This window comes from Marmota flaviventris, chromosome 8 (assembly GCF_047511675.1).
Source record: "Marmota flaviventris isolate mMarFla1 chromosome 8, mMarFla1.hap1, whole genome shotgun sequence".
Taxonomy (NCBI): Eukaryota; Metazoa; Chordata; class Mammalia; order Rodentia; family Sciuridae; genus Marmota; species Marmota flaviventris.
Genome location: NC_092505.1, coordinates 97,252,590 through 97,271,509, shown reverse-complemented (window position 1 = coordinate 97,271,509; position 18,920 = coordinate 97,252,590). Strand labels below are relative to the sequence as shown.

At 35.1% G+C, this 18,920-nt stretch overlaps 1 protein-coding gene across 17 annotated transcripts in view; it reads right to left on the bottom strand.

Annotated features, from left to right (window-relative positions):
• Mecom (MDS1 and EVI1 complex locus) overlaps positions 1-18,920 on the bottom strand; it is a 544,883-nt gene that overhangs the window by 38,282 nt on the left and 487,681 nt on the right. For all 17 annotated transcript variants that reach the window (XM_071615485.1, XM_071615493.1, XM_071615483.1 and 14 more), the window contains 2 exons: positions 8,874-8,976; positions 5,394-5,610 (listed from right to left, as the gene is read on the bottom strand). In XM_071615485.1, the coding sequence (XP_071471586.1) occupies positions 5,394-5,610; positions 8,874-8,976 (320 nt within the window). The remainder of the gene's footprint in view (positions 1-5,393; positions 5,611-8,873; positions 8,977-18,920) is intronic.

The window sequence follows — 18,920 nt, the reverse complement described above, 5'->3', positions numbered from 1 at the left end:
AATTTCAAATCTAATAAAATACACAAGATGCATTTTTAACATGTTGTTTATCAAAAGCAAAAATATAACAATAATAAAAAATAAAGAAGAAGAAAAGAAAATTATAGATGATGCTCAAAGAATTAGGTACCAAGTTAGAAAGTTGTCCACTGAGCAAAGGTGAGACAATTAAAGCATTAATAATAATATACCTTTCAATAATAATAATCTTCAAAACATACAAACAGAACCTACCAGTTACCATTGGAGGATGCTATGCAGCCAATCATTATTCTGAAACTGGTAAATAAGGGGAAAACTCATGCATATCTTGCTTTCCCTATATGAACTGTACTTTAGGCTGACCAAATAGAGAATGAGGAACAATTTCTCTACATAAATTAATCCTTATAACAAATGACAAAAGACTGATAGTATTAGAATACATCCATTCTGTTGCCACTAAAAAGTTAATGAATCTAGGCAATCCGTTACATGTGATGGAAGTTGAAGACATCGTGGATGAAGTATTCTTGCTAAAACATTGAACCTAAATCCCAGTTAAGACTTGGGATGTAACTAGAAGCTCACAGGAAAGAAAGGGAATGGGAAAAGATGTGAAATACAATTTCTACAGGAAATCTAGACTGGAGGAAATGCTACGGGGGGAAAACCCCTCAGTAGTATTTGATAAATAAATTACAACGGGAGAGAGAGAGAGAGAGAGAGAGAGAGAGAGAGAGAGAGAGAGAGAGAGAGAGAGAAAGAGAGAGAGAGAAAGAGAGAGAAAGAATTTGACAACAGGAACAAATAGCTATCAGAAGTTTGTCAATCAATTGCTCTATATAGACCTTATTTTGATCTTAATTTTTGAAGTTATGTGATTACTGGGAGAATTTGAACTCCAATTGAATATTTGATAATGTTAAATCAGTTTTTATAATGTAGTATTGACTAATGCTTTAAAAGTGTTCTTACTTTCTAAAGACACATACTGAACTACTTAGGAATAAAATGATACAATGTCTGGGATTTGTTTCAAACAATCCAAAACAGGTATAGATGCAACAAGATTGTCCTTGTGTGGTAATTATTGAAGCTGAACATACTGGTTTTTTAAAAAAATATATTTAAAAATATATATATATATATATTTTATTAGTTGTTGATAAATTTTTTTTATTTTATTTATTTATTTGTATGTGATGCTGAGAATTGAACCCAGTGCCTCAGATATGCTAGGCAGGCACTCTACCACTGAGCCAAAATCCCAGCCCCTGAACATATTGGTTTTTGAAAGTGCTATCCTCTCTAATTTTGTGTAGATTTGTAACATTCCATAATAAAAAGTTACTAAAAAAGAACACAACTATCAAATATACACAAATTATTGTCTTCCATGGTTTTTAAATTTTCTTACATCTTCTTTTCTTTTTTATTTTTTAATTGGTGAATTACAACTAAATATAATAGTGGAATGCATTATGCTCTGATCATTTTATTTCTCTACGAAATGTATACTCTAATTTGAATATCAGTTAAGACCTTTGCACACCAAGAATATGTTCCTTTGTGTTTGTGTGTGTAAGAAAATGAAGTGCATGCTCTCATATCTTGGCAATTAGAAGTACCTTTCTCAAACTAATTCTCTGCCTCAGCTTCCTCCCTAAAATTCTATTCATACTGGCACATGAACTTCTTTGTGTGCTGCATGAGTCAGTCAAGTTGGGAATGCTATTCTATTTGAGCACAAGTGGAGATATCTCTGTGAACACAAAGTACCAGGAAAGAACAGGTGTGGGGAGTCATAAGAAGCCCTATCTTTATCTATAATATGTAATCCTCTGTTTGGTACAGAAATGGAAATGTTAATAAAGGAGTTAAGAGAGATATCCATAACTGCAGTTAACACTGAACTAAGTCAGGGATACCCTCCAAGCTCATTGTACATATCGCAATTCTCACTGTCTATCTTCAGTAATCCAAGAAGACAAGCCATATTATGATATATATTTCAATATGCTGTATGGTAAATCATAAGCCTGGAAATCTAGTGGCAAAAGATGGACCTATTTGAGCCTTATTTCTTCCCCTAATTCCAAGGATAAGGTTTAGTTTTACGGGTATATTATGAGCTAAGAATGGTGGCGCATGCCTGTAATCCCAGTGACTTAGGAGGTTAAGATAGGAGAATCACAAGTTTGAGGCTGGCTTCAGCAACTTAGTAAGACTGTCTCAAAATAAAGAAAAAAAAATTTAAAGGATTGGGAATGTAGCTCAGTGGTAAAGCACCCCTAATTTCAATCCCTGGTACCAAAAAGAAAAAGAAAGAAAGAAAGAAAGAATGAGAATACGGCACTCAAGGAGCAGGAGTGAGATAGCAAAGCAAGAGAAAATATTCTTTCTTTGCTTCTCTTAACCTAGAATAAAATCCATATTGTTCCACAGAATTATCAACTATTGGCTAATTAGTGATTTTAAAAAAAGTTCTTCTCACAAAAGCAAATGCACATTGGTTTCATAAACATAGAAGCAATTCAGTCAGGCATTAGCGAGACATCTCCACTTGTCATCCAATTTAATATCAACTTATAGAGCTTTGCTCAGCTTTCTGGGTTCTTTACTTTTGTATATTAATCTTTGCTTCTTTCTTGCTCTTTTTTTTTGCATTCTTTCCTCAGGATTTTAGATAGAATATACAAAACAGAAGAATGTGTCATGTCAAGAAAGGAATTTCCACTTGTTGAAAATGTAAAGCAACAATATAACATTCAATAAAGTGGAAAATGTTCAGAGAATGGAAGTTCTGCACGTGGCTACAGAACATAATTCATAACCAAAACATGCCACCTGAAAGACTGACATTTAGCTCTATAGTGAAACACTTTAGCAGGAAAGGTAAGTTTTCTGGGTTCACTTATTTTTCCCCTGAATGTTTGACTGAATCAACTGAACTGGCAGTTGGATTTGGCATTAGGTAGAGTTGGCTCAAGCTTAGTTGTACAGTTAGTAGATTAAGAAGCTTTCTCCACCCAAGAAGTGTTGTATACACTTTCCATGATAAGAGTTACTGTTTTCCGAGTAGAGTTACTGTTTAGTCTGTCAATTTTTACTTTATAATACTTTTCATTATTTTCTATGATAAAACTAAAAGAAAAAAATACTGATACCAAAGATGCTACTTTTCAGTATCAATACTTCCCCTGCTCATGGTATTTACTAGTTTCATTTTGTATTTTTTATTTGGATGTGAGTCTATCTGGGGGACATTCTGTGATGTCTTTTTAACAGAAATCCACTTTTTACCAAACATTTGTAACAGATTTATTCTCTATGCAGATTGACATAAAGCAGTAGAGATAAATTTAAAGCATATCAGGAAAGCTCTCTCCAATAGCTAAATTACTCCTGAATTTGCAAAGACAGAGATGTGTGAATTTGACTCAGTCTCCTCCAGGAAGAGGTTATACTTAATGTCTTAATGGTCATTTATAACTTCAATTGTGACTACATAAAATCCTTTCCTAAAAGAGACCTAACTAGAAGAAGAGGACCCAGAGCAATAAATGGAGGTGAAAAAAGAGAAGGGGGGAAAGGAGCCACTGAGAAGGAAGGGAAATGAAATGGTGCACTGAAATAGGTGTTGTGTCAAAGACCAACTCTGAGCTATTCACCTTCTCCAGCAAGGCCAATTGATACAGGGCCATTCCCACTGAAATACTGTGTTACACTCACTTTAAATTCTAATTATACTTTCCAATGATCATTTCCAAATTTAAAAGCAAAGTAATGAATGTAATTATTAAAATTGTTTGTGGACCAAGGAAAAATCCATTAGGGAAGGAACAAACAAATAAAAGACCCATTAACAGTTTATTTACTTTTCTGATTTTAAAGGAGCATTTTGTAGCATAATTATCAATATAGTTTTCAAAGAGTAGGTTCCACCAACCTAGATGCCCTTCAATAGACGAATGGATTAAAAAAAAAAATGTGGCATTTATACACAATGGAGTATTACTCTGCATTAAAAAATGACAAAATCATAGAATTTGCAGGGAAATGGATGGCATTAGAGCAGATTATGCTAAGTGAAGCTAGCCAATCCCTAAAAAACAAATGCCAAATGTCTTCTTTGATATAAGGAGAGTAACTAAGAACAGAGTAGGGACGAAGAGCATGAGAAGAAGATTAACATTAAACAGGGATGAGAGGTGGGAGGGAAAGGGAGAGAGAAGGGAAATTGCATGGAAATGGAAGGAGACTCTCAGGGTTATACAAAATTACACACAAGAGGAAGTGAGGGGAAAGGGGAAAATAATACAAGGGGGAGAAATGAATGACAGTAGAGGGGGTAGAGAGAGAAGAGGGGAGGGGAGGGGAGGGGGGATAGTAGAGGATAGGAAAGGCAGCAGAATACAACAGACACTAGTATTGCAACATGTAAATCAATGGATGTGTAACTGATGTGATTCTGCAATCTGTATACGGGGTAAAAATGGGAGTTCATAACCCACTTGAATCAAAGTGTGAAATATGATATATCAAGAACTATGTAATGTTTTGAACAACCAACAATAAAAAATTAAAAAATAAAAAAGAGTAGGTTCCAGAGGTGTTGTTTTCTTCAATAGAAATTTTAAATGTTCAAAGGGTTATAAAAAATTAATGAATCACTGAAATAATGAATTTAATTTTGTTAAAAATAAGAATTAATTACTTCATTTAGATCATTATATTCCTTTTTTTTCTTTTTAGGAAATGTACTAGAAAACTAAACATTGTTCTTTCATTCTTTTATATATGTGTAGTTTAGATAATAGTTCAAATCAAAACCATGAGTTGCACTGCACTATCAAAAGAACCTGTTTTTTAAGTGAGTACTAGATCCAGTCTTCGTTTTAAAAACATCATTAAACGTTTCTGCAGGTAGCTTTATTGCTTCCTGGCAAAGGACTAATTAGCATTATTTTTTTTCTCAGCACTCTTGATTTTTTTTTCTCTACGTCATTATTCCTGTAAAGTTAACTTCAGTTCTCAATAACATTACTTAAATAGTAATTTAGGGGTTAGGGAATATAGCATATTGGTGGAGTACTTGTCTAGCATGTGAGAGGCCCAGAGTTCTATCCCTAGCACTGCAAAATAATAATAATAATAATAATAATAATAATAATAATAATTGCAATATAACATTAGCTTCTATTTGAAACCAAAATAACTAATTCTAACTTCATTTTACAGATAAGAATTTCCACCAGGGTTGGGGTGGGGGGATGGTTTCTGACACTAGCATATCTGTCTGGTTCACTGTAGTTCCACATTTCCCAACTGCATAAACTCTCAAAATTCAGGATAACATTTTATTGAAGAGTAAATTTACAAGTTTTAAGGTGCAGCATGCCATCTCTAACCTTTGCAAATCAGGAAAAACTTGGTCACATTCCTTACACTCCTGGATGGTATGTATCTCTTGGAGATCATTCTCACTTTCGAGTTTTTGTTGAAAGTCCTCTTCCACCATGGAGAATGCTGAGTGAGGTGTACTGCATGGGAACTTTTGGTGATCTGCTAGTTCCGCTTTGGATTCAAAGAGCTGGTCACAGTCCTCACAGCGATACTGCCGTTCTTCTGTGGAAACAATTCAGATGTTGCGACGATTGGGTGGTTAGAATTTGCTTCCCCAAACCAGCTCTCTGATTGAATTACACAAGCCATAATTGAAATTATGTGACTTCATTTTCACCATGACCCTTTCTTTTTTAACATGGATTAGAAATTATACATATAAAGAACTCAAGAGAGAATCTGAAATAATAACATAAATAATTACTGGAGCTATAGTATAATGACTGATCAGATAAAACTTTATGATTAAACCTTTCTAAGTTCAGAGGATACTGAGAGTAATAATTACTAATTATTGAGCATCACCTATTTTCTCAAGCTGGGACATGGATTATAGATATTGTTTAAAACCTGAGTATGAGAATTTGTCATTCTGATTATTATCCCAATATTCAGATGAGGGTACTGAGGCTCAGAGAAGTGAAGTAATCAATCAGGAAGTGTTTAGCCAAGGAGTCAGTCAGAATTTGAACACATCCTTGCCCCATACACTCCTCTCTGAGCCAATGCTTTTTATGTTACCTGGAGGGCACAGGGGTCACCAGGCCCTACCTGAGCCACATTTTGTGCCTGTTACTATCAGTGACTTTGACAGTACTTTAGCACCCATCACTGATCAACATGGGGCACAGGATGTCCTTAGTGCCCTTCTAGGATAATTTATGTTACTTCATGGCCAGTGCTAAGTGACAGCTTTATTAAACAGCAAGCATACCATGAATTTACATTCTAAATGAATAAGGTGAATAAACAGTAATAGTTGAGACTAGAGATAGTGAGGTTACAAAGTGTCAGGTAGGGATGGAATTGTTTCTACTCTATTTCTATATCTGTGAGGTCACTCAGGAGGCCACTGTCTGCAGAGATCACACAAGTACAATCAAAGACATTTTGAAAACAGTTCATGATGCTGAAAAACACCCAAGGCAAACAATGTGACACATAATGCCTGTTTTGTAGACCTACAGCCAAGGAAGATGTGGCTCTTCAGTTGTTCATTGACTAAGTGTTTTTGAGGAACTATTTAAGTCACGTACCAAATGTCAAACACTTTGCCAGGGAATTAATGAATAAGAAACTCAAGGGGATACACAGGTGGACAAAGAACTGTGGTATATTTTATGACAGAGGCATGCATAAGGCCTAAGGGAACACTGAGAAAAATGCCCAATCTGTCTAATCTGGGGGAAAGTGGTTCAGAAAAGGATTTATAGTGAGTAAGTACCAGCCAGCTGAAGTGGGATGAGAGGGGACATTTCAGGCAGTGGGCCTAGAACAGACCAAAGAAGCCAGGAAAAGAACATGGCACATTCATGGACAGGTAGGGCCATGGTGAAGTATGGCAGGTTTAGAGGGTGTCCGTCAGGGAGGAGAGGGAAAGGAAGTTAGGGAGAGCGGCAGGTCAGCAGGGACTTTTCAGGTCCACGTCAAGAAGAGAAGAGAAGAGAAAGCCCTTGGAAGTTGGGAAATAGGGACATATTCAGACTTGGTTTTGGGAAGAATTTCTCCCAGCTGAAATTTCTCTACAGAGAAGCCCAGTGGGACGTCGCTGCTATAATCCATCCAAAATATTGGCTTACTTTAAACTAAACCAATAACAATGGTGGAGGCAGATAATACTTTATTTTGAATGTTGACTCTGCCACTTACTAGCCATGTGGTGTTACTACTCAATTTATTGAGCCTTCCTTTGTCTGGGCTTCTCATTTCATTTGTTCATTTCATCTATGTAATGAATACAATTCCTTCCTCACTGGTTTTACCTCTATGTACAAGATTAAATGAGACAATATATGGAAAACATATAATATTTAGCACATGGTAGGTGTGCAATACATGTATTTTTGTTTTTGTCTTTCCTAAATTAAATACTAGACATATAAAATACAAATTACCATTTAGACATTATAAACCTTACATGTAAATGAATGACATATGAATGGATAGGGATATAATACACTGGAAACAAGCAACCTATGTTTCCAGAATATTTTAAAGGAAGGCAATTTATGAATGGTGACCTTAAGAGAGGAACAGTCACTTCTACTTAGGCCTTTCTGTAGCAGTAAACTAATCACTGATATGTCAAAAATAGCTATTTGAAAACGTTTTAGATCTAACATTTACAGATGAGTGATACCTTTCACCAGAATAACTTCAGGTTGCATGTTTTAATCATCTGCGCATCCCCTACACATACTGCCAAAACACATTTCCCATTGGGCCAGACGCCCCTCCCCACCAGGCTCAAACTTTTCCATTCTGACTGAGAACTCTAGGTTTCTAAAGCCATTCTTGTGTCAGAGTTTCCAAGAGGGAAATGAATTCCAGAAGGCACCCCAAATACAACCCGCATAACCTAAAAGGCAGAATATAGTAGTTTGGCCAGAGGTGGGCGGGGAACCTTTGGAGGTAAAAAGGTTGCCTTCACAGAGGTACAGAGGCAAAAGCTGAGGCCCTCCCCTTTGGGATGCTGGAGGGATGGAGGGTAGCATGATCCTGACCTCTCTGGTAGGTTGCAATGGGTAACTCTTCCCAGTGGTGCTTCCAGCAAAATATTTAAAGACATCACTACATTCTGTTGAACCAATCACATTATCTTAGGGAAAATTAATAGGAAAGAGAATGAAAAATATTAAATTTTCACCTCAGTGCTAAAGATGAACACAAAGAGAAAACTCTTAATCTGACCTAAACATTCATGAGTACTAATTATTATTCTGTTTGATCAACCCACCCCCCACCACAGCTTCTTTCGATTTAGAATAGGGCCTGGCAAGTATAACTTCTGCTGACTTTAGAATGTCCTCATCTCTACTTTGTTCTCAGTGTCCTTCCCACAGATACTACCCATAGGGTCATGATGATACGAATTTTACTCCCATAAGAACATTTTTTCCCAATAACAGGCCAATGGATGGGAGAAGCATCTGCTAGATTTAGATAAGCTCTCAGCCAGGCTCCCTGGAATGACTCCTAAACAGTGGAAGGATTCTCACAGTGCCTAAGGCACTGACAAATGGTGTAAGGGGATGTCTTTCAAATATTTAAAATTCAAATATTTAAAATTCCCTTGACCTGCACTTCAGAGAAGTCCTCTGCTTAGTTGAGTTTAATATCAGCAAGCCATCAATCTAAGAGTCACTCCGAGGGAATGAATTTGTTAGAACTGACATTGAATGGTCAGGGAAGCTAATAAAGAAATGCCAAGTATGATACAGTCTCTAAATGAGGGTTCTGGGGACCGCGCTGTGAGCAGTACTAACCATGGATATCGGGCGCCATAGTGTCATGGGGATAGTCTTCGCTCTTCATGAACAGCAGGAGCTCCTCTCCCGGCGCAATGTCTGCAACTACTCTATAGAATATCTTCAAGACCAAAATAGAACAAGGGGAAGAAAGACAGAGACAAGCATATTAGCAAAGAGCAAGATATACATTATGTTATCTGTACACTTTCTCATATCTTAATAAACATATTCCATTTATTTATTTATTTATTTATTTATTGCCAAAAGGATTGTGACTTTCTATTTTATATACTGAAAATGAACCCTCTGGTTGCAACTGGAAAGCTGTAACTTTCAAGCCAGTTCACATATCTTTTCCAAATCCTACTTCACAAATCAAATTTTCTCAATGTGAGGCTTGCTGTGTCATATATACCCTATGTAATGTTTAACCAAGAGTTTTTCTGTCTCTGAATTCCTCAAAGTACCTAGCAAGGCACACATAAACAGATCTAAGTCCTGTCTTACATTATCCTGCAGTATTCTGGCCAACCTTCAACTACCCTCTTGAGTAAGTTAGCAAAAGCAGCCCATTCTCAACAAGGTGTTCTGAAGGTGAATCAGCAAGGTCTCTAGAGAACAGAATCCAAGGAGAGCATCTTGCTTTTCGACACTGACTGCCCCTCTCACCAACCAGAAGGGGACTCCCATACCTAGGTCCTGCCCTCATGCCCCAGCTCCTGATTGCCACTCTTGGAAAGCAGGCATTAGCCTTTATTGATTCATTTATCAGTGCTGCTTATTCCCCCTGCTTTCTAGCAAAGTACAGAGGAAAGGAAAGATTTAATGAGTCTGTTAATGACTGACTGAAAAGCAGCGGGGCAAGTGTGGAAAGAACCCAAACCTGAAATTTCCAAGAGCTGCCTACCTTTGCTCAAGCAGGTTGGTGACTTAGGCAAGTCATTGACCAATGGGTATATCCAGGCGCCAGGGTTTTTCCATTTACGAAAGCAATTTAAGCATGAAAATCTTTAAGATGTTTATTCATTTTATCATTAAAAACTGTCTTAGTTTTTCCATTTTATTCTACAATTTTTATTAAGCAGCAATTCTATATCCAGATAAAAAAGAATGAAGTTATACAGTCTACTATTTGTACATTCTGCTAAGGTATCTTTGAAAAATCCCACAATACTCTTGAGAAGGAGATTATTCATTTGCCTTATATCTTCTCTCTCACCAACATCAGCAGTGAGAGTTTTTTCCTCCTAATCTTCTTACTAAGTTGTCCATAAACAAATTCCAACTTTGGTAAGACAAAAACAAAAAAAAAGAGTCCCAGTTTCAGATTCTAACTATCTACAGAACACACACGTGCGCGTGCACGCACACACACACACACACACAAAACCACCACCAAAACCAGCAAACAAAAACAAGAAGGAAAATCATATAACACAAATGGTACATCCTATGAAGAAACAGGAAGAATTATCTTTTTAGAAGACACTACAGTTAACTATGGTTTCCTGCAGGACCAGTTGATATTTCAAATGGAGAAAAGCTGAATAAATTAATGTCTTATGAAATCAATAGAAATGCTCATACTCTGATTGTATTTATCTATTTGTTTATCTTTTGAAAAGCTGAAGACATAAAATGTAAGTACGTGCCTCTTTATTCCAGTAGGTGGCTCTAAAGCCCAATTGTTTATTTTTCTATAAAAAGACCAGAGCACCAAATTGTGCTAAATTTGAAAAACACCTCAATGAGGACTATTTTCTGCTTAGTTTCTTTCTTGTCAAAATGAATTAATTTTTTTTCATTCAATAGGAGTTTAACCATCTGAAGTTTGTTTATAGAAAATAAGGCCAAACACAAAGTGTTGCAATAAAGATTATAGTTTAAACTGAGTTTCTTTATATGTCCAAATATAGAATCAAGACTATCAGGAAAATTATTACTTGTTCTGTGCTGTTTCCATTAAAAAAAATTAGTAAGTTTTCAGTTTGCATCTAAAGCCTAATCTTCACATTCTCCCTTCTTTGACACTGAGAGGAACAGTTCTGCTGAAAAAGTTACCCGATTAAAAAATAATAATAATCATAATGTATGAGTTTACTTTTTTCCCCCTAAACCTTCAGAGAAATACTTATAAGCACCCTGTTTCATTCTACAGTTGTATTTCCCTTTAGAAAACAATAGACTTCTCTCAACAGTTTGAATCACTTCTTTTTTTGGCATCTCTCACAGGTTTAACTTATTAGTTTCCTTTCCAACAACATGTTGACATTTGAATTGTGACATATTAGAACTTTTTGGTGGCTTCTCGGAAATAGTGAGGTTAAAGGGACAATACCCTGCAAGACAGTCAAACGGTGCAATTGTCTCTGTGGGGGAATGCTACTCAGCATGCCAGGTCATTTTAAGAAAGTATTGTGATATCATTACTTCTTTGTAGTCCACTATTAATCATGTCTCTTTTAATTCCATTTTAGATTTACTCAATCCAATGTGAACAGTCCAAGGAACAAAAGAAAATGATGGATACATTGTAACTATATATTATAAAGACAATTCTCTTTGCAGGGACATAGATCACTACTGTAATTTCCCTTTAAGTGTCCAGATTGTCATGTGAAGAATATTGAGTGCATAAAAAATAAAAGACATGGAAGAGTGTTGATGTTGGCTTTATTTACTGGAGGTAAAAGGTGACATTCCAGGCCATGAAAGGCAAGGCAAAGCAGAAGTAGATTTTAACTTCAGGGTGTTCTTTTGGATTTTAAGTGAATTTTTATGGTGCTCATGAAACTGAGGTTTGAAAAGAACTGGCAAGCGCCAGACATAATGAGGGCAGATTCTGGGCATGCTTTCCCATATAGCAATAAGAATGTGCCTCGAAGTCCCATCTACCACACCCTTACGAATCTAGTCCTTTTCCGAAGGTGTTTTTGCCACTCACGATCTTCATTACCTTCCATTCCTCAGGATCTTAGAGACATTTAAGTAAAATTATGTTTTTCTCCTCTAATTACAGTAGCCCACAAGCATCGTTCAAAAACTTGAAACGAGATGTCTAACATATAAATTTAATTTGCTTTCTAACAATGATAATGATAGTAACACATTAGCATTTGAGAAGCAAGAAGAGTCATTCAATCCAAAACAAAAATGACAATTTGTTGCATTGAAGCAATTACATGGGAAAATGATGGGCTGTATCCCTGGAAGAAGCAAACCTTTCAGAAAATATATCTGTGCTTCCATGTTTTAAAATATATCTTTCAGCAAATAAAAATACAACAAAGAACAGAAGCGATTTATGGAGATTTTCTCACAGATTTGTATGCTTATAAAAATACTTATAATGTCTTTCAAATCAGTGTATTCCCACAATCTCAGCTGTCTTGTGGTCCTATGAATCATGGCAACTGAGTTACGGCGGAAGCAGAGACATTGCTAATAGAACGTCTCTGGTTTTTGTGTAGGAGAAAAATGGAAGGGAATCAATTACTCTGTTAAATTTCATAAAAGAGTTAACAGGTCTCCCTCATCAGAGTTGTGTGGAAAAAGTTATCTAGATCCAAAATAAAAATATTCTGGATCTGAAATTTTCTGATGAATTCAACTCAAGTATATAAAGAGAGTCTCAAAATCTTAAACACTTAGAAAATGCTTTAATTGATAAAAAGAGTTGTTAAAACAAAAGCCAGTTTTTGATTATCTCTCAGAATGTTCCACTAGCAAGAAAAAAATCTCAATTATTGTAAATATAATGTAAAAGACTGAAAGAATGGGTCCTTTAGTAGGACATATAATTGTACATAAAGTATATATTTTTGGAAAGTCATGATAAATGTTTTAAATTGTGTTAACTCCTCCAGGATTTTCCACTTGGTAGCTGATACTAAAATCCAGAAACACAACATATTATGAACATGACCAAATTCTCCATATACTTGAAACCTTTGAAAGTTGAGATAGTCTTTTCATATTATCACATGAAAAATTTAAATTTTCCAATATCTTGCTGGAGTCTTTACTTGTCCAGGAAGATATTTTTCTCTTTGTAAGCATGGATATTATATTCAAATCTCTGTATGCCACAATTTATAAAGATAAATATTTATAGTAAGTGTTTTAATAATAGATTATTTTTCACATTCTTTTATCTTTTCAAATTTGTTAAAAGAGCACACTAATAAAATTTCCAAATGTTTATTTTAAATTCTAAATAATTCAAGTTGAAAGTAATACTAAATCCCCAAATTATAAACTTTTATTATCAGTAAAATTCACAATTTAGGGCATAAATATAATATTATACATGAAGAGGGGAATTAAATGCTTAAAATATAATTATTATTCTTAATCTATCTTAATCAAACCCTGAAATCAGTTTCAAATGCAAGAGAATATTCATTCAGTTAATACTAATAAAGTGGTAATTTGATTTAGCAAATGTTATGCTTCCAAAAGGTAAATTTTAATACAATTTTATTTATAAATATATATGTGCTTGAATTGGCATATATTTTATATGTGAAATATAAATGTGGCAAAGTATATATTTTTGAATATTTTTAATTCATATAAAATATTATCATTATTACATATGATATAAATGGCATATGATTAACTCTAATTATATGTATATTTAGCTTATATATAATTATACTTTGTTACATGAATCTTAAATATAATTGGAATTGGAATTAATTGAAATTAAATATGTATCATTAAATATTAATTTTCTTTAATTATTTAAGTCCTTACAAAGAAAATGGAAAGTCTTAAGTATTATAGGAACTTTTAATAGACTTCCAGGCTAGTTTGGTTTTATATTGTCAAGGTTTGTGTTTAACCAAATCCTCCATCGAATTATGTTACTATATATATTTACAAATGGTAATAATATGAGCTCCTTTATTATCCTATAGAATAGAAATATCCAAAATCTGTCAGACCAGCCTTGCTGTCTAGTTTGCTATGTTTGAATCGAATTAAAGTATTATGTTTGTACTGCTGAGACAAAAGAAAAATTCAGCGTACAAGGGGGAAAACAAGAAAGAAAGAAAACATATCATTTACTTGTAAAGAGATGAACAAGGCTTCATTGTTATGAATCCCCATTTATTTTCCCTGGTCAAGCACTGGAAGTTTTATTTATGCTTAATAGACTGTATTTGGCATGTCTAAAAATGACAGAAGTGTGAATTATGAATGACCTTCAACCTATTCAGGAAGTTGTAATAATTGAAATAATAGAGAAATGTACTCCCTGCAAAATCGGTACTGAGAGACAACTTTTTCAGACTATTGCTGTCTTTTCACTTTGAAGTTGACAGTTGATTTCTTCCTCCTCCAGCTCCCAACATTTGGTCTCAATGTTTTATTTTCTATAGCTTCATTTGGTGTACCACTCACAAGACTAAGAAAAGGTGACTGAAACTTTCCCATTTGGAAGGTAGATAGGAGGGGAAGCAGGTGACAGTTTACATGTCTGAATAAAGTCAACATTTGATATGAACACGTCTGTCAGTCTTGGTGCTGCAGAGAGGTTGCATGGGTCCAATGTGTGCCTATATTATGGCCTTAGGAAGCACCGTATGGACCCCTGATTTACCCCTACAACTGTGGGAGAGCCCAATTCAGTACTGCAAAAGTGATATCAAGTTTGGGGTCTCTGGAGGAAGCAACCTATTCCAATTATATATTCTGAGCTTAATTTTACTAATAAGAGAAGAGTTTTTCAACAGATAGAAATTGATGACAGAACATAAATTTGTCCATTAAAATGTTAGTTTTATCATGACCAAGTTTAGCCAAAGCAAACAACCCTAAATTTCTCCAAAGGTACCCTGTATTTGCTTGCCTATAGGGTTACAATCTAAATTTTTTTTAAAGTATTGAGAAAAATCAGGTACTGTCTTGTTAAATCTGTTTTCAAAATGGAAAACAAACGCACATGCTAGACCAAGACATTTTTGGAGAAGTTTTTTTCTTCTCTACCTCTTTAACTCTTTGATAATACTATGAAGATAAAGTCAAGCATAATTTACTGAATGAAACAAAATAGTGAATTAACTGTTGCTTTTAGTTTCTATAAAATGGACAAGTGATAAAGATCCATTTATATTATTACACCCAGAGCCCACAGAGTATCCAGCCTGGAAGTCTTGCAATTTGTCTCATAAGTAACTTCTAAGGATCTCTCTCTACAGAGCTCTCAGCCACCTGTCTTTAAAGTGGCCATCTTGTCTGAGTCTACGAAGACTCTCTGATGATCAACCCGAATGATTTCTCAACATTTGGTAAAAGTTCCATATTACATTATAAGAAAGATAAAGATCATCAGGGTTTTTTACTACAAAAATAGAGGGTTTTTTTGTGTTCTTGACCAATATGTTCCCCCTCTTGATGGCTTGTGAACCATTCTGATGGCTACCTTTGGGGCATCATCCCAGATATAACTGGAGTCTACTATGTGTATGCTGTTTTGAGAACTACCTGAATGAAAGGCATGTATGCAGGCAAACGCTAATTACTAAAAACGCCCAAGAGTCCTTCAGGTCTTCTTTTTCAACTTATGTGTTCAGTGAATCTTAACATAAAATCCTAGTATGAATTCTATCAGTGTTGTATCCTGGGCATTTTTACATGAAGGAGGGAAGTGGTGCTGTTTGCTTTATCATGTAAATACCAAATAGCAAACTATGTCTGAGACAGTTTCATCTTCGTGCGAGGGAAGTAACTTATCAGCCATATGACATCCCCCAGAGTCAGCTTAGGCACTGTTCACAAAGCCAGTCTCTGGGTCTTGCCAGCTGGCATTCATCTTAAAACAGCAGAGCATAACTTTGGTATAAAAGTGGAACTCGACTTAAAAGCAAAGAAAATGCCCAAAGCCAATAATAATTTTAAGATCAAAAGGAGTCATGCAGAATGTGGCCAGAAATCCTTGTAAAGGAAGAGAAAATTAACAAATTACCTGACAGTAGAGGCAAACATTTTTAAAAAGTGGGAAGAGGCTAACAAATTACATTTTTGCTTTACACATAGCTGATTTACCTTGCTTATTTGCACAAACTGCATTAATTGAATGATGCAGGAAAGTGGATTTTTTTTTCTTCAGTAACAAGCCAAAGAAAATAACTTTATAATTGAGCCCGTAATAAGCTTGTAGTAATAATACTGTTCTAGTGTCACACAGTCTGATAGAATCACTCACGTGGACCTAAGTAGAGTGAAAGCGGGTGTGCCAAATCAGCCATGATTGTCCTGGAAGCAGTTAAAACTTTATAAGGTAAAGCACAAATGAGAACAATGCCTGTTCCAACTGAAAACACTGTAGAGTCTTGCTGCCGTTCATTAACCACAAGGGAGCTGGCAGGATCCCCAAAGTGAATTCTGACTTTGTATTCTCCTAGGGGCACTCATTCTTCTAGATCTCATTTCTTCAAAATATATATCAGGCATTAGATAATCTCGTATCGACACATTTCTTTTTATTCAGAGCAAACAGCCAACATCTCTCATTCTACCTGCTAAATACCAGCTGTCAAGGGCCTGTTTAAAAATAAAAGGACTTATCACCTTGTGTAAATGACAAGATTAATAATGTCTTGGGTTTCTGAGAACTTTATTCCACTTGAAGACCATGTTAGGGCAGGTCAGGAGTTTGAATGAAATTGTGTTCCCTCCTACGATGCAGAATACATACATACATCTCTATAGAAAATATGACCCCAAAGCACACACCCAGATCATTCTGATTATCTTGAAAGGAAAGACAGGTCTTGTTTAAGTCTCAAAAGTCAACTTACATGAATTGTACCATAATGACCTCCCTGGTTATAACCAACATGTTTTCACCATAAGGAAGTATTAGAGTAAAACTGCTGTGTCCAGAGAACTCTTCCATAAGTACACAAATCTTGTGAACATATTCAAGGATGAGAACCAATTTTGTTAGAGGTGGCTAAGTCTCTGGGTAGCCTGCCTTTGATGTAGGTGAAGGATATAGAAACGTGGGCTTAAGAGGGAGGTTATCAAAGAACTAGTGAAGGACCAGGCCAAATCTAAGGCAACATGCTACATCTCACAATCAAAATGGTCTGTCAAAGTAAGATAACCCCAAGACTTCAAAGAAAAGGATACAAAATATCCCAATTTAAACAACAACAAACTCAGTAAATAATTTAGATGTTTGTTGTACTTGACATAAAATACATGAGTGATTCTGGATGTAAACAAAACCTCTGAATCACTGATAAAACTTTTTCATGCATCATCTATATATTGGATCCCCTTGAGGACATAGTCTGGCAGAACTTTCCTCATGCAACTTTCTGCTTTTGCTCTTGCCCTGTTCTACCTTTCAGTGCCAGTTCTTGCTCCTGAAAGCAACTGAGAACAATTTCAGATTGGTTAAATGTGAAATTATTTAAGCATTGTCTACCTTCAAAAAAATTCCCAGCTAAACACTGAGCTTTGTAGCACTGTGCAGATACTTTAAGGCATCAGGGGGAAATAATTGGGAAATCAAGGATCAACAGCCTTGAGTGTTTTTAGTGGTTCTAGTATTTTATGACTTGACTAAGACTGTGGTATCAATTTACTAGTGTCTTTGGTATGGCCTTCTTTATAAAGATAAACTACTATAGTTAATACAACACTTTGGGGGGGAATTCGGACATCAGTCAGAAACTGCAGTTACTTAGAAATTATGGTTCATCAGTGATGCCACTGCTTCCAGAATTTCTATCTCCAAAAACATCACCACAATAACTTTGAAAACATGAAATGAGAGATATCTAAAATCACAAAACTCGAGTCTTTCTAGGCAGCACTGTCAAGAAAGTAAACCGCCACAAAGCTCATTCTGGTCTGAAAAACAAAATCTGAAGTAAAATAACTCACAGAAATCTACTGGAAAATTTAAACCAAGGAAAATCACCTCAAATGGAATGATTGCAGAATGGTATTGGGGAAATGCTACTCAAATGGTCTTTGCTTTTATGTTTATGATATAAAACAGATTACATCCTTTATCAATTTGACTTAAAAACCAATACCTATATTGTTTCTAAGAACTTCTTCACTCCTAATAAATCATAAATGGATTTTATCTAGCACATAATTTTGACATCCCATTATTATCCATTTTATTAGCTTAGCAAGAATATTTTTTTTTCTTTTATAGGGTTCTTCCACATCCTCCTCATTATAAAACTTATTCAAATTGATTAAAAGATCTTCAACATTAAAATTTTAAAAGCTATGTACCTTCATCAAGGTAAACATTATACATTCCTGTTTTGTTCTAGGTTATCTTTTTCCTTCTTTGTTAGATGATCTCATCATAACCATGACTGATTTGGAGTTGAAAGATACATCTGAAATTCTTCCCTTTTAGAAGAGTCTAGGACTTTTACCTGTTGTGTTATTAAAATTCATTTCATTATCTTGAGCTCCTTCTAAGAATCAGAAGGAAGGGAAACATTTTTTTTCATGATTTCTTATAAAGTGCTATATTTGCTTTTGTGTTGTACAGATGAGTTGACATTGTTAATGCTTAATAATTACTTCTGATCCAGGGTACCCCCCCTCTATCTATCTGCATATTAAATAATATCTCCATGCTGGGATTGTTCTTTACATGATGAGTTGTGCTTATTCATTATTTGGCAGCTCCTATTCCTCATGGAAAAGACAGGAAAAAAAAAAAAACAGACATAGAGAATACCTTTAGTCAGCTCTTTTATCATTGTACTTAGTCCAACATTCACATTTCAAAGCTGTCTAGGATTGCTCATCTTAATTGGCTTTTAGAAAATGCATATGAGCCTATAAATGAATATGCCTGTAATACATGCATGTACTACTTGGGTGCCTGTTCTCCTTTGTCTTGTCATCTGGGCTAAGTAGGATTGTATACATACATACCTACCACACAAATCTGACTTTTACCTCTGAATTTCCTCTCTTGTTGTTTATGGGTGAACTTACTTGACCATGCAGTATTAATTTTACAATTATGTTATTTGATATGCACTCTGTAACCAGCTTAGATTTCTG